This window comes from Callorhinus ursinus, unplaced genomic scaffold, assembly GCF_003265705.2.
Source record: "Callorhinus ursinus isolate GAN/ISIS: 27379988/994484 unplaced genomic scaffold, GSC_fseal_2.0 scaffold63, whole genome shotgun sequence".
Lineage (NCBI taxonomy): Eukaryota > Metazoa > Chordata > Mammalia > Carnivora > Otariidae > Callorhinus > Callorhinus ursinus.
In genome coordinates, this window is record NW_027397125.1 from 1,646,487 (window position 1) to 1,670,363 (window position 23,877).

The 23,877-nt window shown below is 42.5% G+C and overlaps 1 protein-coding gene across 3 annotated transcripts in view; it reads left to right on the forward strand.

Moving 5' to 3' along the window:
* Nucleotides 1–1,113: 1,113 nt before the first annotated feature.
* PRTFDC1 (phosphoribosyl transferase domain containing 1) overlaps nucleotides 1,114–23,877 on the forward strand; it is a 91,201-nt gene continuing 68,437 nt past the window's right edge. For 2 of the 3 annotated variants that reach the window (XM_025891888.2, XM_073885564.1), the window contains exons 1-3: nucleotides 2,367–2,473; nucleotides 12,044–12,150; nucleotides 17,638–17,821. In XM_025891888.2, coding sequence (XP_025747673.1) covers nucleotides 2,426–2,473; nucleotides 12,044–12,150; nucleotides 17,638–17,821 — 339 coding nt within the window. In that variant the 5' untranslated portion in view covers nucleotides 2,367–2,425. Of the gene's footprint in view, nucleotides 1,626–2,366; nucleotides 2,474–12,043; nucleotides 12,151–17,637; nucleotides 17,822–23,877 lie in introns of those variants that run through there. The other variant, XM_073885565.1, reaches the window with a different exon arrangement.

Sequence of the window (23,877 nt, forward strand, 5' to 3'; positions counted from 1 at the left end):
TAGTATAATTTCTATCAAGTTCTTGGAAAATTCATTGATCAATTATACTTGAAATCTCATCCTTTTCTTCTCTAGTTTCTTTCACTCCCAAGATCTTTAAGTCAATGCAATAAATTCTAGAGTACTCTCGATTTGCAACACCCAAGTATGGGTACCACTCACCACAGGTGGCCACTGAAAACTTTAAATGTGGCTACTTTAAACTGAGATGTGCTGTAGGCATAAAACACAGTAGATTTCAAAGATCTATTAGGAAAAAATGAATAAACATCTCAATAAATGTTGAAGTGATATTTTTCCTATATTGGTTTAAATAAAATGATTATTAAAATTAAAAAAAATTGTTCATCATTCTGTGGTCTTCTTAGGATGTCCTATACAGGTCTAGACAGGATGTTCTTGAGCATACATTCATATGATTCCTGTTGTCATTCAAGCAAGTTATATTTTTTCATCGTGATCCCATTTGGTTTTGCATTTAAATTAATGGCCTTTCTAAGGAAAAATTTACCCAGAGTTTCTCTTCCATGTTCCACAGTGCCTGGGCTGGGCCCAGAGTGGGTTGCTTTTTTTCTGTTTAGCAGCTACACCTGTCATTTATTTTGAGGCCCCTGCCCCTGATCTGACTGACCCATGACCCACGCTGAGCCTCTTAGGGGTAAGCTTGATTTTGCAGCAGTAAGAAGATAACATGGGATACTTTACAGAGTGGTTCGAGAACCACCTGCCTTTCCCTCATCTGAGGTCTTGGTAGCACGGATTTCCACGTCCGACCCCAGGGCTTCTCCACATGACCTGCGGGGTAGGGTTAAAGTAGATGAAGCTGCTTTCACCAGCTCCGCAAGCGAGTGTCGTGAACCCTATGGTTTGATCACACCCCCGTGATGGTACTTTTCAGTTCCTGGAAGTTTTAGTGACGGTGGTTGTGAAGATACTTCCTGGGCTTGGTTTTTGATAACGTCAGTGGAAGATGGACTTTCACCTTTGGGAAAAGAGGTGAGAGGCAGACTATAAAAATGGCCCTGAGCAAGGACCTCTGACAAGGACGGGCGAAAATGTTTACCTGCACACCAGGAAACAAGATTACCCAGTGTCCAGCACCGTGCTGGGTCTCCGAGGATCTCCGCGATCCACGGAGCTGTCTTCCTTCCCCTGCGCTGTTATCCGGGGAAGCCGATCAACAGTGCTGAGCAAGGCCACGTCTGAATGACGAGTAACTTTCCAACTTAGAGCGACATTAACTGCTTGGTGGTTATTTTCCCCTCAAACCAAGCAAAATCAGCATTCCTCTCCCTGCCGTGTGCCAGAACCCAAACCCGAACAAAACAAGTCTTTTGGAGAGAGAGGCCTGAGTCCGAGAACTGTGCTCAGCTCGGGGCTGCAGACCCAGGACGGGGCTGCAAAGAATGCAACGGGACAAGAGCGAGCAGGGGAATGAATATATACTCAAGGAAAGCGGGGCCCTTGAGGAATGGACGAAGAACCGGCACATTCGGTGGGGGGAAGGCTGCATTAGGGGTTCAATTAACAAAAGATTCATAAAAGAAGCTTTCGAATCTGAGAGCGATTGCTTTAAACTGCAACCCGAAACCATGAAAGTCTGGCCACAGGGTCTCACAAAAGTGGTAAAGTAGATAATTTGTAAAAATGTCTCTCCCTTTTCCTCCTTAATGCGGTGAAGGAAGGGCCCTATTTCAGATTCCGGATCCTAAACTGCGGGCTTGGGCCGGGATAAAAGCAATCACAGGGCTCTTTCAAACTGCGGGCTGGGCAGTTCGACGATTTTAAAAAAAACCCATTTGGGAGAGTTTCGTCCACAGCCGTACTTCGAGAACATCCCATAGCGCAGACTCTGTCACGGATTTTACTTGGGATAGAGAGCGCATAAAAATTAGCAGGCAGGATTCAAAGACATTGTTCGCCTGAAAGCCGGTGATCACAGCCTTAGGGAGGCGGGGGCCATGGGAATACTTTCTCTTGCTGTAAAATTCCAGCTGCGGGCAGCCGCGTCCTCCCGAGTCCCAGCGGGGAGCAGGCGGCGGGGGCTCCGGGGCTCCGGGGCTCCGGGGCTCGCAGACTGGCGGGCGGCGGACGCGAGGGACGCGCCCCGGGACTGCGCTCAGGTGGAGCGCTCACGGCTCGGCAGCTGCGCCCCGCGCCGCCCGCCCTGCGCTCCCGGCCCGCATCGCCGCCCGCGCCCCGGGACCCGCCGGGGGAGGGGGCCCGGGCAGGGGGACGCGGCGGCCGAGCCGCTGGAGCCGCGCCAGGCGCGGGGTCCGCGGCGCGCGGTCCTTCCCCGCTAGCTGGCCCGGGGCGGGGCGGCCCCGTCTCCGTCCCCGTCCCCAGTCCCATCCCCCTCCCAGCCCTTCGCTCTCCCAGATCCTTCCCGCGCCCTTCTTCCCTTCCCGCTTTCCCCGGGAGAAACATGGCCGGGAGCAGCGAGGAGGCGCCAGACTACGGGCGAGGCGTCGTGGTAAATGCAAACTCCCGATTTCTGGGCTGAGTCGTGCGCTCCCCGCTCTCTCCCCTCCCCTCCCTTCTTGGCACCCTCCTTTTAGATTAAATGCCTGAAATGCATTCGCGTGAAATGCGGGCGGGCCACTGCTTTGTTCTCCCGTCCCGGAGCTGATGGCTTCCATTCTCCCCTCCCAGCCGCCCCTCCCCGCGCGCGACCCGACCCAACACTTAACAGCCCTGCACCCCGTGTTGTCAGTGTCCCCTCCGCGCCCCTCCCTCCCCTCCCGGGCCAGGAATCAGATACTCCAGCGCTGACCCTGTGTGGTGCCGGGTCCCCACTCCTGCTAGCCACGACGAGTCATCTTTAGGAGCAGGGCGGGTCTGTGAAGACCCTCGCGGGCTACTCTTGGGGGCCTCCCTCCCTTTGCCTTCCCCCTGACCCCTCCAGCGCAGGCTTCCAGTTTGGTTTCCAAAAAGATACTGAAGATTCTCCAGGGCAGCTAGGAAATAAAGTAGCTCAAATGGACGGAGTTTGAGCTTTGAAACGTGGGTTGGGACCCTGGGGTCTTTGCACAAGATGGACACAGGCTAGTGCCTCCGGAGCGTGAGTCTCCTTGTCAGCAAAAGGGAGACACTGAGTGCTTGACCCGTTGAACGAACTGGAGAGATCGTAAAATATCTGTCTAGTAGTGTGTCGGGAGGGGAGGATGTGGGATGATGGGTTCCCAGACCAGAGCCCCTTTATCCCTGGGAATCCCTCAAAGAGTCAATCAGAGGGTACCCATCTGTCAGCGTCCTGGAATCAAATCTGCTCTTGCCCTGTGGCCACTGGACTCTGCTCCTAGCTCCTGTCCAGAATGGTTTCTATAGAAGGTGGTGGTTATTACTGTGTCAGGTTTAACAGAGGTGAGGGTGGAGAGTGGGACTAACTTGCTGCATTAACATTTCTTTTTTCAGAGCTTTGTGGTATTCACAGATAACCTGTGTGACTATGCATGGATTGCTGGAGTATGGGGTTTGGGGAAGGAAACACCACACACTCACACAGAACTAATCAGGTTGAACTGTGTTGCTCAGTTCTTAATTTATCAGCAGGACCTTTCCATCTTCAAGAACGAGGAATTTAAATTTATTTATTTGACTGTCCTGCCGGGTTTCCAGGTGGTGTTCTAGGCTCTGCAGATAGAGCAGGGAACCAGACAAAGCCCTGTCTTCATTGGGCTTACATTCTAGAGAAGAGGCATATAGGCAAGCAAATAAAGAAGAAAATTTCACATAGTGATGTGTGCAGTGAAAAGAGAAGAGAGGGTTGAGATACGGAGTGATTGGAGGAGGGCTGGGGAGCAGAGCAGTACTGCTTTTGCTCAGGTGGTCAGGGTGGTCTCTTGGCAGCGATATTTGAACCATGACCTGAAGGGTGAGTAGGAGGTAGCCACGTGAACACTCGGAAGAAGAGGTACTGGGCATACCGATTGCAAGGAAATCATTGTATCCTGAGAAGAAATCCTCACACCCAATTTATGCTTAAAAAAAAAAAATCACTCCCGTTGCCATGGAGAGAACATTTAGGCCTGGGGGTGGGGGAGGAATGAACATATAAAAAGGGAAATAAGTTCAATTCTGGACAAATTGAGTCTGTAAGGCCTCCAGGTCAAGATGCACTGCAGGCAATTTGAAATTTGTATTTGCAATTGAGGAGAGTGATTGGATAGACTTGGAAATCTTCAGAAAATAGAAAAATATCTGATGCTTGGCTTGGATAGGAAGGCCCCGTGAAAATGGGAAAAAAATTATAAACTGCTGTTATGGGTAGAAACCTGGAAATCCCCACATGTAAGAGGCGGAGTGTCCAGCAGAAGTCCGATAAAGAGACCAAGAATGACTAGCAAAGCCGGAGAGGACAGACAGGGTGGTAGGTGTCTAGGGAACAGAGTTTTGTGGAGGGGCGAGAGGGGCCATTAAGAGCGTCAGATGCTGCAGGAAGAGCAAGCAGGACAAAGATGGAAAAGAGGCCATTGTATTTCACAATTGCAAAGCCATTAGTCGTGAGAATCATTTAAACAACCATCCCATCTTTAGAATGGCTACAATATAGCACTACTCTTTAATAATACATGCTCTTAGAAAGGAATTAGGTAAATTGATATGACTAATAAGATAGGCAGATTGTTAAAGTCTAAAAAGCAAATGATGGAACAGTATAAATAGCCCAATCTATTAGTATCAAAAGAAGCTCTCTGGGAAGCAAGGTAATTTTTTGAGAAAGACGGTGTGAGGCAGAGAGAGGACCTCATGAGCGGTTGGAAACAATGTGTCATGGGGATGGCCCCTGCATTTATGCTATTTTCTCCAGTAGAGCTTGGCATAATTAGACAAACTCAAGTTGGATACAGGGAGGGAAGGCAAATTCAGAGCGAGTTCAACGTGCTGGGGAAGCCCATGGCATTTAGGGTAGAGAGGAAAGGCAAAGCTCAGGAAGGTACCTATACAGGGAAAATAGAGAACCTTAAAGATGGTTGCAAAAAACCAAACGGAAGTTTTAGTACCAGTGGAAAAGGGGGGCAGGTGTTGATAGTGAACGTTTATTGAGCACTTACTATGTGGTTTCCCTGAATTATTCATTAACTCCTTGCAAATCCGTGAGGGAGGAATATAATTGACATTTTACAGAGGAGGAGACGGAGGCCCTGAGAGATTAAGAAAATCCCCAAGGTCACATACTAGCAAAGGACGGAAACAGGATTGAAGTCAGGTTTTACTCATGATGCTACATAGAAAGCTATGATTGCAGGGAAGTCCTTCCGAGGTGGGATTGCTCTGGAAGATTGGATGTGGCATAAAGATTAAGTAGTTTGGGTTAAGGCAGATGAAGGAGCCACAGGATGAAGTGGCTAATAGGATGATGGAGGCAGGTTTGGGGGCTGTCCAGAAATGAGGTGCAGAAGAAAATTCCGAGTTGGTAGAAACTTTGCGATGAAGATGGCAGGGGGGCATAGAGCTGGATGACGTAAGCATAAAACAAGAAGCCTGGTTTGTGCAAGAGAAGGGAATATAACGAGATTTAAGATGGCGCTTGCCTACAAATGGCTTTCCGTTGAATAGGGGAGGTAAGACATTAGTAGATTATTAACAGTAAGCAGTAGCAAATGTTAATTGCCAAGTAAGAGTTGTAGACCCCAAGTTCAGAAACTTTGCTCAGGATTGACTGGTCCCTTGATCTAGAGCCGGAAGGTCACCAGCCCATGATTGGTACATCTTTGTTCCTTCTCAGGGAGAGAGAAAGCTCTCTACTCATCTGGCTTTTGGGGATCAGATTCTTAGATATGTTTTGTTTCTAACAAAGCATTATCAAGAGAATCATGGCTAGTACCTACACAGTGGGTTTGGAAGGAATAAGAAGAAAAAAATCTAAAATAATTGTTGTGCTTCCGTTATGGGTCCCCCCCCCCCAAGAATTGGGGCAGTATTGGAGATAAGTAATCAGATAATCCAACTAAAACACAACTTTACCAGGTTGGGTGCCCAACCCGCCACAGAAGAGGAAGGCCTGTGTGATACAAGGTGTCATGTGGTCTGGTACGTCCCCTTTATTCCTCTGGGATCAGAATCTGGAGCCTTTTTTTAGGGAACTGTTTCTACACATTGACTCAAAGTGTGGTTTGAGGGCGCCTGGGTGGCTCAGATGGTTAAGCGTCTGCCTTCGGCTCAGGTCATGATCCCAGGGTCCTGGGATCGAGTCCCGCATCGGGCTCCTTGCTCAGCAGGGAGTCTGCTTCTCCCTCTCCCTCTGCCTCTCCCCCTGCTTGTTCTCTCTTTGTCTCTCTCGCAAATGAATAAATAAAATCTTAAAAAAAAAAAAAAAAGACAAAGTGTGGTTTGAGTCACCTCCTTGCCTGGGCTAGGTGTTGGATGTTGGATGTTCCTGTGTGGGACTTCTTGGAAGCAGAGCTGAGGGATGAGACTCCTTTCCTCCCTGACAGTCGAGGGGTAGATGTGAGCCTGAAGAGTGGTGGCAACCTTGGTCACTGACTGAAGGAGAGAGTGGGGGCCCAGCGTGTGGGGCTCAGGCACAGAGAGGAGCAGGGATTTGCTTTTTGTATGTGTTTCCAAACTACTTTTCTCCCTGGGGGAAAAACCTGAAAAATGGTGCAAGAAATATGCTAAGCAAAAAAAAAATTATTTTTAATGGCTTAGAAAGAAGGTTTTCAATACATCTTCCAATGGGAAAAAAGAGACGCTGAATGAGTTCTAGGGTTTGAATTTTGTAGAAAATGGCTCAGTTAATGTGTTTGCCACTTCCCCAGCCTAGCCATGTTTTTTTGTGTCTTTGGACAGAGAAAGCTTTGTTCTGACTAAACTTAGAGCATATTATCTGTGATACTGAAACTATTTAAAGATTTCTTGTTTGGATTTTTTAAAAAGCAGATGAATAAGATAATTATCTTATTCTACAGTTCATAGCAGCCTGCATTCCTTCAGTTTTAGGACTTATTTGCAATGCAATTTGCATGCACCATTAAGAATTACAAGGAGTAAACCAGTAGTTTCCTTTATTTAAAAAAAAGCATAGTACTTTTTTTTCTCCATGATAAGTGTATGCTTTAATCCCCATCACCTATTTCACCCATTCCCCCCACACCTACCTCCCATCTGGTAACCAGCAGTTTGTTCTCTATAATTAAAGTCTGTTTCTTGATTTCTCTCTCTCTCTCTTTATTTTTCCTTTGCATGTTTGTTTTATTTCTTAAATTCCCCATATGAGTGAGATCATATGGGTATTTGTCTTCCTCTGACTTATTTCACCTAGCATAATACTCTCTAGTTCCATCCATGTTGTTGCAAATGGCGAGATTTCATTCTTTTTTTATGGCTGAATAATATTCCTTCGTATACATACCACATCCTCTTTATTTGTTCATCTGTTGATAGATACTTGGGCTGCTTCCCTAGTTTGGCTATTGTAGAAAATACTGCAATAAACATCAGGGTGCATGTATCCCTTTGAATTAGTGTTTTTGTATTTTGGGGGTAAATACCCAATAGTGTGACTCCTGGATCATAGGGTAGTTCTTTTTTTTTTTAATATTTTATTTACTTGAGAGAGAGAGAGGAGAGAGAGGAGAGAGAGCACGAGCAGGGTGAGGGGCACAGGGAGAAGCAGACTCCCCACTGAGCAGGGAGCCTGATGCAGGATTGGAGCCCGACACGGGATTTGAACCCGGGACTCCATGATCATGACCTCAGCCAAAGGCAGATGTTTAACCAACTGAGCCACCCAGGTGCCCCAAGGGTAGTTCTATTTTTAATATTTTGAGGAACCTCCATCCTGTTTTCCACAGTGGCTGCCCCAGTTTGCATTCCCACCAACAGTGCACGAGGGTTCTTTTTTCTCCACATCCTCGCCAACACCTGTTGTTTGTAAACCAGTAGTTCCTTTATCTCTAATTGTCTTTTTTTTTTTATCTCAACAAGGAAAACACCCTATTTCAGACTCATTGGCAAAGGCCAGTATGAATTATAGAATAGTTTTAGAGAAATACATTTCTTCTATTTTTAAACGTGTAACTTTAACTAGGGTAACAAGACGTTGACAAATAGGTTTGAGGCCTTTCTGTAAATTAATTAAGGCCTTTAATTTGCAAGTTAACCCATGTTGTTTCAACACACCTAGATGGTTAACACTTATCCCGGAAGTACTATAGACCAGATGATGATTTTGTAAGAGTTTTATTTCCGTTATATATCTTACTGAATCCTCACAATAGCCATGCGAGGCAGGCACTGACTCCATTTTATAGATGAACACACCGAGGCGCAGAGAGTTAAAGTCCCAACTTAAGTCCCACAGCTATAACCCCCCCACCCCCCACAGGTGCTGGGCTTCTAAGTCTGAGTGCTTGACCACTACTTCGTGCCGCCTTTGACTACAGGTTACCACGATGGCTCTTATCAATAGGTTGGTTTTGCCATTTGCTTATCATTCTTTTCTTCTTTTTGACATCAGTTATTAGGCACTTATTATACACCAGGAAATGTCCTAGGAACTCTTAAGTAAATCTCTCTCTCTCCCACTCATTCTGTTTGTTTGTTTTAAACAATAGACGTGTATTTCTCATAGTTCTGGAAGCTGCAAGTCCAAGATCAGTGTGCTGGCTGATTTCATTTGGTTAGGACTCTCTTGCTGGCTTGTAGATAACTGCCTTATTCTTCCCATTGTGTCCTCACATGGCAGAGCGAGGGGGGGGGGGAAGATGGGGGAGAGAGAAAAAAGAGAGAGTGTGCTAGAGAGCTCGCTGGTTTTTTCTTAGAAGAGCACTAATTCCATCATGAGGGCTCCACCCTCATGACCTAATTACTTCCCAAAGGCCCCACCTCCTCATGTCATCACAATGGGGGGGGATAGGGCTTCAACATATGAATTTTAGGGGGGGCACAATTCAGTCCATAGCACTGTAGAGGCTGCTTCCTTGCAGCAGATCCTCAAATGGGGTTATTCCTGACTGCTTTGGAGACTCTCTGTTCTCTGTTAATCCTCACACCAACCCTGACCATAGGTTTTATTGTGTCTTGTTTAAAGGAGGGGGAAACTGAGTCTCAGGCAGGATGAGTACTTTCCCTAGCATCACAGCCAGTAAGGATCAGAGCTAAGCTCTAGAACACAGAGAGGAATGTAGGCTCTGAGAGGCAGCCAGAACCGGGGGGGCAGGGGGAGAGGGGGGGAAGGGGGGACAGTAAGGGATTTGCATGGTAGGAAGAATGGGCTCAGAAGACCACTAGTTAATGATGCCACCACCTGGAAGGGCTCCAGGAAGTGGAGTGCGGAGTGTGTGTGTGGTCTGGAAGGGGAGCCAGAAAATGCCGTGCACTTGAATGATCTCCCTGGGGCCTCATGTGGGTTGGGGTTCTTGTCTGGCCTTTACCGTGGCCTGCCAGAGGATCTTCTGGAGGCTCCTCACGTACAGCTGCTGTTCAGGCTCTGACAGGGAACTCTGGTGTTGATGGTTACAGCAGGCGCAAGGAGTTCTCAGGGCTGGAAAACAGAGTTGCTCTGTACAAATTCAATAGTTGCACCCAGCCAATTTGCGGATAGAGGCAGAGCAAAAGTGATACTTTTCAAAGAGGCAGATGACACACACCATTTGGCTAACAATCTGCCCCTGGTAGATAGGAATTTCCAGAGCCTTGAGCAGCAGTGCTCTTTATGCAAGGAGGCAAATCGAGACAAATCAGTTTGGGCTGGAGCTCAGGTAGTCTTGGATAGTCTGTGGATGGAGAATGTGTCATTCATTAACTCATTGAACATTTTTGAGCACTTACTGTATTCCAGATCAGTGTTCTGAGCACTGGGGTTTCCACAGTGACTCAGACGTAGTCTCTGTCAGAAGGCACTGACATTCTAGTGGGAGGAGACAAGACAAAGCACACAGACATACATGTGTCACATCCAGTGGGAGCACATGCTGGGAAGGAAAGTAAAGCTGGGGAAAAGGAATATAGAGATGAGAAGGAAGGAAGGGGGTGCTATTTTCTATAGGTAATCAGGTAAGTCCTCTCTGTGGAGGTGACATTTAAGTGGGGACTTGAAGGAAGTGAAGTGTAAGCCATGTAGAAATCTGGGGGAAGAGTATTGTAAGCAAGAGGAAGAGCAGGTGCAAAGCTGTTGAGGCAGGAGCATCCCTGGCATGTTCAAGGATCAGCAAGAAGAACGTGGCTGAAGCAGAGTAAAGGAGGTAGAGAATGCCTGCAGACAAGTCAGAGAGGAAGCCCCCATGGGCCATGGTGAGGACTCAGGATTGTACTCAGAGAAAAATGGGGAGCCCCTGAAAGAAGACGAGAAGAAGACAGCAGTACTCTGGCTGCCATGTTGGAATGGGGTGGGGGTGCCAGGGTGGAAGCAGGGAGGCAAGTCTGACAGCTATGGCATGGTCCCCGGAGAAATGATGGTGGCACGGACTGGGAGGTAGCAGTTGGGATGCTGACGGTGGTCCTGGTTAAATTTTGAGGGAATTGATGATAGAATTTGCCAATGGGTTACATGAGGGAATGAAAGAAAGAAGACAACAACAACTCCAACATTTTGATCTGAGCAAATAGAAAAATATGTTGTCTTTTGCTGAGATAGGAAAGGTCTAAATTTGGAAGAAAATGAGTTTGGTTTGGCTGGTGTTTCAGAACCCAGAACTGGGGTGGGCCTGGGTGGGAGCTGGACCATAAGTTGCCCTTCCAAAACCTGAGCTAATGTTTTGAGTCCTGGATGAGGAGAAGGGTAGACAGCTGGGGGACGTGCCAGAATTAAATGATGTACAAATGGGTTCTATAACAGGTAAGACCGAGTGAGCCAGAAGCTGGCAGTGGCAAAAGTCTTTTCAAGGAGCCTGTCTGGGAGCCTTTGAAAAGACAGCTCTGAGGGCCCCATCTATGAGGAATTTGGGAGAGAAGATCAGAGAGTAAGAGGGCTGAGCAAGGCCTCCAGAAATAAGTGAGGCCTGACCTGAGCTTCTGCAGAGGGGTTGAGCTTGGGATACAGAGGGAGAGAGGGAAGGAGAAGGAGAGGGTGCAGGTGCAAGAAAGACAAACGAACAGAACACAGAGATGGGAAAGGTCACGACTGGACTGAAGCCCAGCCTGAGGATGGGGAGGCAATGATGTAGGGAACTGGGCTGGAAAATTGGGATAGCTCTGCATGATGAAAGCTTCAAGCTGAATAGCGGATGTGATGGAAGTGTGCAGGAGTCATCAAAGAACAGGAACCAGCAGGACAGCTGTGGAATGAGTTGGGCGCTAACACTTCCCTGGTGTATCCTTTCTCGGTGATCTGAAAGTAAAAGTAACTCGTTCTTCACCTTCATTTTCCCTCCCACATCTTTACTGTTCTAACCATAAAATTTGCATATCCAGTGCTAAGCAAGGGAAAGACTGGCTAGTACTCTATTCACTACATGAATAGGCCAATTTTCTGGAAGAATTTTTCCCAATAGGACTGACGGAAGTTCCCACCACAGTATATCGTTCAAGTGTTTACTGTAATGACTAGACCACTCAGAAGTTTGTGTCTACACTAATCCCAAGACACATGTACTTTAATAGGTAATCTTTCCTAGGCAGAGGAGGCTTTTACAATGCATAGAAACATAATAGTATATGTAATAACATTTATAATAATGTATGATGATACTGTCCATATTTCTAAGTCCATAAGTATAAGTCCAATATACTTATGAACATAGTGTTACTTATATTCATGATACTATATAATTTAGATATAACAAACATTTCAAACAATACTATCAGGTTAACTATAAGACATCAAATGGATATTTCTTTATATGATGCCAAAAGTTAGGAGCAGAATTCTCTGTTCATTTCAGTACTAGATCTTTTATCAGGTTTCGTGAAACAAATTACTTTCCCCCACAGAGCTTTTCATAGGTTGATAGAATGTAATCTAGCGTCATATTGATCATCAGACCTCTTTTCTGTTTTCCATATTATTCTTTTTTTCAAATGATACCCATTTTTGCTTATTTACGTTTTACAAATAAATTCCCCATGAAAAATATTGTAACCAAAATAATTTGATTTACAGATTATGGACGATTGGCCAGGATATGACTTGAATTTATTCACATACCCACAGCACTATTATGGAGATTTGGAGTATGTCCTCATACCTCATGGCATCATTGTGGACAGGTAAGTGTTGTTTCTTGTGTCAGTCTTGGTTCTGCACTGGCTGCCCCCCCCCTGCCTTGTGCAAATCATGTAATACACTTTACGACCCTATTCCTGAGTGTCTCCTATATAGGAGTAGACAGAAATTTTATAGGACAGAGAATTTGTAATAAAACGAATCTCTGCTTTAATTGAGCTGGTAACCTGGACACTTGTTCAGGGGAAATGATAAGAATATATATATATATATTCTAGAAATAGTTCCATGCAGATATTTTTACGTTCTGTGCATATATATATATATATATATATATATATATATAATATGTAACAGCCTCAAAATAACAATGTCCTGCACAAACTGATAAAAACAGGGTTTGGGAAAGCATTGCTGTTTACCTGAGGACCTCTGTCTTAGATTTTTCACAGACGCTTGAGTTAACCAGGGATAATTAGCAGGTGAACTTTACCTTCATGGGACATACCCCTGCAGCCCTGGCTTTTCCTGCAACTTGGCATATATCTCAGATCAAGCAATGTATCACAAATCAGCCAGTCTGTGCCAGGTTATGGTTTCCAGGCAGGGGTAATGTTTTGGGAATAGGCATATTTTCAACTTAAAAATATCTGCACAGAACTACTTCTAGAATGCTATTTCCAGTTCTTTCTGACCCGTCTATATAGAGATCCTTTAGCTCCTTCCTAGCCAATTGGCTTTCTAAAAGCCAACATTTTCTCGCCTGTTCTAAGCCCATAAGTCACCATTTGTTTCTTAGTTTTCAGAGAGCGTCCTCCACTTGATCCTACCCTAAGCATCAGGATTTAAAGGTCATACCCTTTTCACAAAACTGCTTAATGCGCAGACTATAATCATTCCGTGTACCTCTCTGTTTTCTTGTACAAAGATCAAATACTCAAACCTTCACATTTACATGGAAAGCAAGCCTCACAGTGCATTCCCAGGAACATAGAGATTCTTCAGACACCCAGAAATGGGGAGTGGGAGAGGCACGGGGGAGTAGGAACAAATTGAAACTTTGGACTTCCCATGCTACCTTTTTTCTTAAACCATAGTACTTCTGCCTTTATTTTTTTTAATCTATTATATTCTTCTGAGTTAATATTTAACTTTATGAAACAAGTCCTTAGCCAAACTAAAGTTTGGAAAACACTAGACAGTCACTATTCCCAGGATATTATCTTTCCATCAATTCCTGTCTATACCAAAAGGAAATGTCATTCTTTCACTCTAAGAATTTTCCATTGGGTAAGACTTGCATAGTCCACGTCCTCTCAAACTATAGTATATTATTAAAATAAGGTCTAGTTTGGAGTTTCTCATGGCCTAAGATGGCTTTTCATGGAATACAAGTCCCAATCCTCAGAGGGAACAAAATGTTCTGTGATCAAAGAAACTTGGGAAATTTTGCAACTCTCAAATGGCCAAATCTCCCTGTTAGCAATTCAAATTGAAGATACGGAAATTCCTGCAAAAAAGAAAAAAAAAGAAAGAAACCTGCTTGACTCTAACAATTAAACCAACTTTTGTTGTGCAGTGGAGTCCTTGTATTCAGCTCACCTCTTAATAACTCAGAGGCATTTTCCCCTTAACAAAGGTTTGGGAACCCCCTGGTTTAAACAAATTCTTGCTTTTCTCACCTGAATTTTATGACTTTAGTTAATTGCATCCTGATCTAGTACATGATTGGGCTGCTAAGGCTACCGAAAGCCAGTTCCCAGTACAGGAGACTTAACCAGTGAACTTGTTAAAATGTGTATTCTTTTTTTTTTTTTAAGCTTTTATTTATTCATGAGAGACAGAGAGAAAGCAGAGGGAGAAGGACAAGCGATTCTGTGCTGAGTGCAGAGCCCCATGCGGGGCTCCATCCCATGACCCTGAGATCATGACCTGAGCCAAAACCAAGAGTCAGACGCTCAATCCACTGAGCCACCCAGGCACCCCATAAAATGTGTATTCTTATGCTTTATGTCTGGAAATCCTGGGGTGGGGCCCAGGAATGAATTTATTAAGTGTAATTTACATACTACAAAATTCACCCATTGTAAGTCAATGAGTCAATGATGTCTAGTAAATGTTTATGGTTGGGCAAGCACAACCATCATTTTACAGTATTTCTGTCATCCCCAAATGTTTGCTGTCGGTCCCTATTCCTACTTTCAGCATCAAGCAGTCACTAGTCTGATTCCTTTCTCTATAAATTTGTCTTTTCTGAACATTTCATATAAATTAAATCATACAATATCTAATTATTGATTTACCAATCAGTGGTTATTTGGATGTCTAGTTTTGGGCTACTATGAACAATGTATCTATGAACATTCGCATGTAGGTCTTTGTGTGGATATACCCATTCATTTCTCTTGGATTCCTTGCAGTGGTATTCTGGGTTTTATGGTTAAGTTTAAGAAACTGCCAATTATTTCCAAGGTGGCTGTACCATTTTACATTTCTACCAGCGAGGATGATGAATCCAGTTTCTCCACATGGTTGCCAACATTTAGTATCATCTGTCCTTTTGACCATAGCCATTCTAGTGGATACATAAAAGTATCTCATTGTGGTTTTAATTTGCATTTTCCTATTGTTTAGTGTGCTTGTTAGCTATTTATGTTTTCTTTGAAGAGATGACTATTTAAGTCTTCTGCCATTTTTACATTGGGTGGGTTGTTTGTCTTCTTACTGAGTTGTAAGGGTTCTTTATATATTCTGGATATAAGTCCTTTACCAGATATATGATTTTTGAATACCCCACCCCCCATCTGTGGCTTGTCTTTTCATTTTCTTATTTATATCTTTGAGAAAAATGCTAGATGACATATTCTATAGATGCTAGTTAGGTCCAGTTGATTTATGATACTGTGTGGTTCAAGTATATCCTTAGTGGTTTTCTGACTACTGGATCTGTCAGTTACTGAGAGAGAAGTATTGAGATCTCCAAATGCAGTAGTGGATTCTGTTTGTTTGTTTGTTTTTAAAGATTTTATTTATTTATTCATGAGAGACAGAGAGACAGAGAGAGAGAGAGAGAAGCAGAGGGAGAAGCAGGCTCCCAGCTGAGCAGGGAGCCCGATGTGGGACTTGATCCCAGGACCCTGGGATCATGACCTGAGCTGAAGGCAGACGCTTAACCATCTGAGCCACCCAGGCGCCCAGGTTCTGTCAGTTTTTTGACACTCTTTGTTGTTAGATGCACGCACATTAAGGATTGTTATGTCTTCTTGGAAAATTGACCTCTTTATTAGTATATAATGCTCTCTTTATTCCTGATAATTTCCTTGCTCTGAAATCTGCTTTGTCTGAAATCAATAAGCTACTCCTGCTTTCTTTTGGTTAGTGTTAGTACAATATGTCCTTTTCCATCCTTTTAATCTATCAGTGTCTTTATAGGATAACATATGTTAGGGTCTTTTTTTTTTTTTAATCCACTCTGACAGTCTCTGTCTTTTACTTGGTATATTTAGATCATTCACATTTAAAGTGATTATTGATATAGTTGGTTTCATATCTACCATATTTGTAATTATTTTCTGTTCACTGCCCTTGTTCTTTGGTTTTGTTTTTTGGGGTTTTTTTGTTTGTTTGTTTTGTTTTCCACTCTGTGGAATCTGTATCCCCCACAGTGCATGGCCTCTGATAATAGGCAGTCTACTTTTCTTGTTTTTACTTTGTAAGCCTCACTTACTAGGACTCACCCCTGTGTCTGAATAGTTTAGCCTTCAGTCTAAGATTGACTAGAGATTGTACTCAAACACCTTAAGCCCTGATGAATGTGTGTGGGGACTGTCAAGCACATTCAAATTTCCAGCCTTTTTCAAGTCTTCCCCAGCTTTTATTGTTTCATTGTGCTTTCTTGTGTCTCTGCTGCACATGCTTACGGGCTCCATCATTCAGGAATGTATAGGTAACCTGGTCCCATGCTGGTCTCTGCTGGGCATATGCATAGCTTCTGGTCAACCTGAGATATGTGAAGAGTATATTGTCTATCCCTCTCCTGTGACACTAACCTCCCAGAAATCCCCGACTAGAGTAGTCTGCCAGTTAGTTGCTCAAACAGGAGTGCAATTTCACAATAATGGGGCCATTGGCTCTCCCTGCTCACAGGCTACCAAGATAGCCATACCAACTGACACTGCTCCCCGTGAGGGGAGCTCCCTCTGGCAGTGCCCCACCCTGGGTGAACTACCTGGTTGAACAACAAAGCCGATGTGGGGCACAGGGAGATGGGAGCACTCTCTGGCAAGGATGCCACAGACTTGTGCTCTTTCTACCCATTGTTCAATGTTTTCATGAATAAATGATTCTCAGTTTGTTATATGTCTCTGGTTAACTTCCAGAGTGCTGAAATGGTTGTTTTCAACAGTTTTATCTAGCTTTATAGTTACTTTTTTGTGAAGAGAATGTGTTAACCACTTCACTCCATTATGCTGAAAACAAATGTCCCTTTTTGCAGACTATCTGGCATGCTGATGTACATTTTCTTGATGGTCATATTTTGAGGAACATCGTCTGAAACCACGGTTGCCATTTAATATGTATATGTTTATACATATGTATGCATATATACACACATATATAACTTATATAAAATATATTATGCAATATATTAGATATATAGAACATATGTAATATAATACTTTATAGAGAGATATACATACATATACATATATACACATACACATATATATTCATATATATATATTCCAATCATTCATTTAACACATTCTAAATCTAATTCTATCTGAAGTGCCAGTAGGAATTTTTTTTTAAATATGCACCTGAGCTCCTGCCTCCATTCGAGGCTTTAATGTTGTATGGATGCATGGGCAATGGACTTCTAGACATGAAACAATTAGAAAAAATACAGTGACAGTTCCAAATCAGGCTTTGGGTGCCAACCCGAGGCTGCATCATTACCTAGCTCCAGGAAGGCATCATTCACATGGTGCTCCATGGAAATGGTGCCTCCTGGAATTGTACCCTGGACACCTTTCACATAGGTAATGTGCCATCTTTGTCAAATAGAAGAGAGAGGTTATTCTTTTGATAGTTTCTGTGTGCTTGACTTTTCTTCCAGTCTCTTCTAATGTTTGTAAGGTGAGTGAATCATTCTCCATGTCCTCTCTCTTTGCTATAAAGTGAGCATAACATCACCAGATATCTTCATTGCATTGTTAACAACCAGGCTCTGTAGTGATAAAATAATAGCATTCATGATCTTTGACATATATTTCACACCTTACTCATGTTTGTGACACCAAGGAGCAAAAATGTACTAGGGATGATGTGGTTATCAGAAATATGTTTTGAACACTCTCTCTTTGTCCAGTCTTAACAAAGCTTCTTTATCTGTAGGCTTCTGTCTCCCGAGCTCTCCTCCACAATCCCTTGTGTAATCTAATATGGGTAATGCATCATGCATTTTTTTTAAAGGAAAAAAATACTCAGAAGTACTTATGCTTTAATATGTCTTTTAATCCCTCTTTCAGAACTGAACGGCTGGCTAAGGATATTATGAAAGACATAGGATACTGTGACATTATGATCCTGTGTGTGCTTAAAGGAGGTTACAAGTTCTGTGTGGATCTTCTGGAACACCTTAAGAACATCAGTCGAAATTCAGATAGATTTGTCTCTATGAAGGTTGATTTCATCAGACTAAAAAGTTACAAGGTAAGTTATTAATTCCGTTTTCATTATATAATGTTTAGAATAAAGAATTTTCTAGAATAAAACAATTGATAATCTGATGAAAAGGAAGAATGTTATTTTTTAAATTTGCAAGATACTGCAACCTATAATTGAAATAATACTGTCTGGGGGGAAACCTTCTTTCTGTTATCACATATATGGAAAGATGCTTCAGGAATGATTCATACTTTCTTTTATGGTTATAAAGCTGAGTGGTTATTTCCTGGTGACTGGCCTCACAAATGAGTGTTTTAACAATGAGTGTTAAGAAAGTCCAGTGAGCGCTGACGTGTTTCTGGTCTGGATGTCACCATTGGCCCTAGAGACCTGTGGGAGGGTGTCCAGCCCAGTGAGAACAGTTATTAGTACTGGAGTGGCAGAAGTCTCGGCCTGGAAGTGGAGAAGGGAAGTCTGTGGGACAATGAGTTACCAAGTGCAATGAGCCCAAATCAGAGAACCTCCAGCGGAAGGCCCCTCCACCGGTCTGCACTGGGACTTTCTTGGCCCACCCTGGACAGAACCGAGGGAGAGTATCCTCCAAAGACGTCATCCCCTTGGTCTTCCCTCTTCTATGATGTTACCTTCTGTGATGCTTTTTGATTCAATGTATAGTAAATCATTAAAACTAGCCTACTATTGGTTGGGTGAGGAACTGTTGGAGTCAAAATCACCAAAGTATTTTCTGATTAAACTAGCTTGACACATTTAATTCACTCTTCACTTTTCTATTACCGTGTGACAAAATCACCACAGACTTAGTGGCTTAAGCCAACACACATTTGTCATCTCAGTTTCTCTAGATCAGCCGTCCAGGCTTGGGTTCTCTGCTCAAGAGTCTTCCCAGGCTGAAATTAAGACATTAGCCACGGGTGGGATCTCATCTGAGGTTTGCAGATGACTGACCTTTCCAAGATCATTTGTTGGCAAAAGACCACTCGTTGTTGGCAGAATTCAGTCTCCGCTTCCCTGCTGGAGATGCTTTCAGCTCCTACAGGCTGCCCTCGGGTCTTTGCCCCATGGCCCCCCCCCCACCCTGGGCAGTTCCCAGCACAGCAGAACCTTTCCATCTACTGAGGGCCTGACCCCTCTTTTAAAAGCTGACCTGGGGGCGCCGGGTGGCTCAGTCGGTTGAGCGTCCAACTCTTGATTTCAGCTCAGGTCATGATCTGAGATCCAGCCCCGTCATGGGCTCTGCAATCAGTGCAGAGTCTGCTTGTGATTCTCTCTCTCTCCCGTGGGAGTGCATTCACGGGTTTACTAGTCTCACCCACACTCACGTGGAGGAGATTAAATAGGGTGTGTACACCAGGAACAGATGGGCATGTGCCTTAGGGTTCTGCCTACCACTCTCTGTGATTCAGTTACTTCAGCTCTTGAGCAGTTGGCAAATTATTTATTATTTCTTAAGACACTCTGTATTTTCCGGATGACTTCTAAGCTGTTTTTTCCAGACATCTTAACCTTAAACTGTTGGTTTCATCTTCTCTTGGAAACCTGTTCTTTAGGTTCTTTTCATCCTGGATTAAGTCACTATGCTTCCGTATAAGATCTTTTTTTTTCTCATTTACTTGGCTCTGATCCTTACTGGATTTTCCCCTGGAAAACAGCTTTTTAAACTCTTTTTAAAAATCAAAGTCAGATGTGTTGAAGTATAATTTATATGCAGGAGAAATTATCTGTCTTAGTTTACAGTTTTGTAAGTTTTGACAATTGCATACAGTGATGTAAATCATCACAATCAAGATATAGAACATTCCTCACCATAAAAAATGCCCTTGTATCCCTTTGTACTTTGTAGTCAATTCTTTCTTCAGCTCCTGGAAACCACTGATACACTTTCTGTCCCTAGAGTTTTGCTCTTTCCAGAAATGTCATATAATGTAATCATATACCACGTAGCCTTAGTACATCTGTAAATCTTAGCATAATTCATTTGAGATTCATCCATGTTGTTATGTATACCAGAAGTTTATTTCCTCTTATTGTCAAATACAATTTCATTATATGGCTATATCATAGTTTTAAAATCATTTATCAGAGGCACTTGGGTGGCGCAGTCAGTTAAGTGTCCAGCTCTTGGTTTCAGCTCAGGTAGTGATCTCAGGGTCATGAGATCAAGCCCTACACTCAGCATGGAGTCTGCTTATGATTCTCTCTCTCTCCCATTCTCCCTCTACCCCTCCCCCTGTGCACTGTCTCTCTCTAAAATGAATAAATAAATCTTTAAAACAATTTTTTTTTAATAAAATAATTTATCAGCTGAAGAATATTTGGTTTGTCTCCTTCTTGGAGATGATTATGAACAAAGCTGCTATAAATATTCACATACAAGTTTTTGTGTGTACTTGTATCTGCATTTATCTTGAGTAAATTTCTCTTGAGATTGCTAAGTCATATGGGGAGTGTATATAAGAAATTACCAAACTGTTTTTTAGAAGGATTGAATAATTTTGCATCTCCACCAGCAGTAGATGAGAATTCCAGTTCCTCCATATTTTCCACAACACTTGGTACTGCTAATTTCCTTTTTCCACCTTTTTTCCTTTATTTTACCCATTCAAATAAGTGATAATATCTCATTGTGGTTTTAATTTGCATTTCCCTAAGGAATAATGATATCAAGCGTACTTTCATTTGCTTATTTGCTATTCATACAGGTTCTTTGTTGAAATGTTTGTTCAATATCTCGCACATTTCAATAATGTTTTCTTATATTGAGTTTTGAGAGTTCTTTATATATTTTAGCCACAAATCCTTTGTTAGATATGTGTTCTAAGTATATTTTCAAGCTAGTGGGTTGTTCTTTCATTTTCATGATAGTATTCTTTTTTTTTAAAGAGCATAATTTAAACATTTTTATAAACTCCTAATTTATCAATTTTTTCTTTTATGGATCATGCTTTTTGTGTATCTAAGTAATCTTTGCCTCATTCAAGGTCACAGAGATTTTCTTTTCTGTTTTCTTTAAGAAGTTTCATAGTTTTGGGGCACCTGGGTGGCTCAGATGGTTAAGCGTCTGTCTTTGGCTCAGGTCATGATCTCCAGGCCCTGGGATCGAGCCCCGCATCACCCTCCCAGCTCTGCAGGGAGTCTGCTTCTCTCTCTCCCTCTGCCTCTCCCCCTGCTTGTACTCTCTGTCTCTCTCTCTCTCAAATGAAAAAATGATAATAAAAAAAAATCTGAAAAAAGTTTCATAGTTTTAATTTATTTTTTTAAATATTTTATTTATTTATTTGACAGATAGAGCACAAGCCGAGGGGGGGGGGACAGGAGAGGGAGAAGGGAGGCTGATGCAGGACAGTTTTAATTTAAATCTAGGTCTATGATCTATGTCATGTTAATTTGTTAATATGGTACCTTTTTTCTTTGCAAGTGAATGTCCGTTTCTTCCAGGATCATCTGATGAAAAGACTATCCTTTCCCATTGTATTGTCTTTGCTATTTCACTGAAAATCACTTGACTGTATAAGTATGGGTCTGTTTCTGGACACTGTCTAGTTCTATTCATCTATATGCTTATCCTTTTGTCAATACCACACTGTTCTGATTACTGTGGCTTTATAATCAGTCTGGAAATCAGGGAGCCTATCTTCTAACTTTGTTCTTTTCCATACGTGTTTTAGCTATTCTAGTTCTCTGCCTTTCCATGTAATTTTTTAAAAAAAGATTTTATTTATTTGTTTGGAACAGAGAAAGAGAGAGAGAGAGCCCAAGCAGGGAGGAGGGTCAGAGGGAGAGGAAGCAGACTGCTGAGCAAGGAGCCTGATGCGGGGCTCAATCCCAGGACCTTGAGATCATGACCTGAGCGGAAGGCAGATACTTAACCAACTGAGCCACCCAGGCGCCCCTTTCCATGTAAATTTTAAACTCATGTTGTTGATTTGTACAAAACAACCTGTTAGAAATTTTATTGGGATTGTTTTGAATCTATAGATCCATTTGGGGAGAATTAACATCTTAACACTCTTTAGTCTTCCAATCCATGAACAGGATATATTTCCCAATTTTTTAGATCTTATTTAATATCCGTGTGTGTCTAATTTTCAAGAGTCAGATCTTAGACATCTTTGGTTAGATTTACACCTAAATATTTAAAATGTTTTTGGTCCTATTGTATTTGGTAAGTTTTTCTTTGAAATTCAATTTCCATTTGTTTACTGCTAGTATATAGAAATACAACTGATTTTGTATATTGAATATTATGACTTTTCAAAACTCTCTGACTAGTTCTAACAGCTTTCTTGTAGAATTTCTTGTAATTTCTTCTGTGAATAGAGATGGTTTTACTTCTTCCTTTCTAATTTGTAGACTTTTTATTTCTTTTTATTGCCGTAATGCACTGGCTAAGACTACCTGTACAATTCTGAATAGGAATGGTGAAGGAAAACATCCTTGCCGTGTTCTCAATTGGTATGCTATTGACTATTGCATCCCCCAATTTTTGATACTTTGTTTTCATTTTCGTTCATTTCAAACTATGTTCTAATTTCCTTTGTGACTTCCTATTTCACTCATGGATTATGTCTTGTTTAATTTCCAAATATTTGGGGATTTTCCAGAGATAGTTCTGGAGGATTTCTAGTTTAATTCTTTTGCAGTAACTATATTTTGTATGATTTCAATTCTTTTAAATTTGTTGAGGCTTATTTTATGACCCAGAATATGGTCAGTCTTGCTGAAACTACTAGCATTGTAATCCAGGTCAGATTAAGCAATACTGCTATCTATCTCTTGTCCATTTCTCTGGACATCTTCTTTTTATTTGATCAATGTTTTAGCTTAGAGACACACATTCTAACACTTACATTATGTTAATTTATATTTATGTGATACTAATTCAAAGCAAACATTTGCATTTCTAAAACTACAGTAACATCGTGGCCATATTGCTGCATCTACACACTTATTTTCAAATCAACATATTTTTCCCAGGGATAGGGATGTGGGGGTTCCTTTCTAGGGTTCTGATGAAGAATGAAGGCAATGGTAGACTTTACATCTTCACCACCTTCGTCCATTCTCACACACTGAGTATTTTCGCCTTCATCCCACACCTAAGTCCTGTAGGACCCGAGGACGATTGCCGGGTCTCTTCTCTTCTTACTAACTGTTCTTCCTAATGTCTACCAACAAGGTGACACAGATCATCTCCTGAGAAACTACCTCACATACAATGTAAAAGCCAACCTCCTCAGTCAGAGCAAGCTTTTCCCCTAACTAAATATCCTCGGAAATGAATGGAAAAACCATATTCACAGACTGAGATGTGATGTGAACAGCCTTTTGCTCGTAGCACGCAAGCTGTCTTCATCCAGAGATGAACTAATTGCTGTGTCAGGTTAGGCCTGAGCTGACCATCCCTTTACATACTTGAGTTCTTTCAACATTCCTGAGGGCAGAGACGTATATTTAAAAAAACAAAAACAAAAACTAATAAACCCCACCAGATAAGGGGAACAGGACCTGGAACATCATTTTCCTCTGAGGGTGTTTGGTGTTCCCACATACCTCTAAACCTGCTCATAGGGAGCAGACATCTCAAAAACATCTTGGCAGAAACAGTGACCATGAAAATATTCTTTTTATTCCTTTATAAATTTCTGGGAGGGAGAGCAGGACTCTATACAGTTGTGGGTGCTGGTCAAAAGCATTGTGTAGTTTTACTTCCTCCTAGACTCTTGCTCTGTGATTCTTTAAGATTTTTATTTGGGGTAGAAAAGTTGAAAGTCCAGTTTGCTCAGAGGCCATGTTTCTCCCTGTCACAACCATCCACGTTCATAAGTCACTTGAGGGGCTCTTTTCCCAAGAGGGCTGTCATTGCTGGATGCCCTCCACTCTTTACTAAGGGACTTTCCTGAGGGGTGGATGGCTCCAAACATCCCAGGTTCCAGGCAATTTGCTTGTCTTTGTTGTTACATGAAACCTCCCATAAGACATGAAATGAATTTGCATGAATGATAGCAGTCTAGCCAAAGATTATTTAGAAATTAGCATTAGGCTAATTCCTTGGAAAGCAGGGCCAACATACTCCTGTTCTT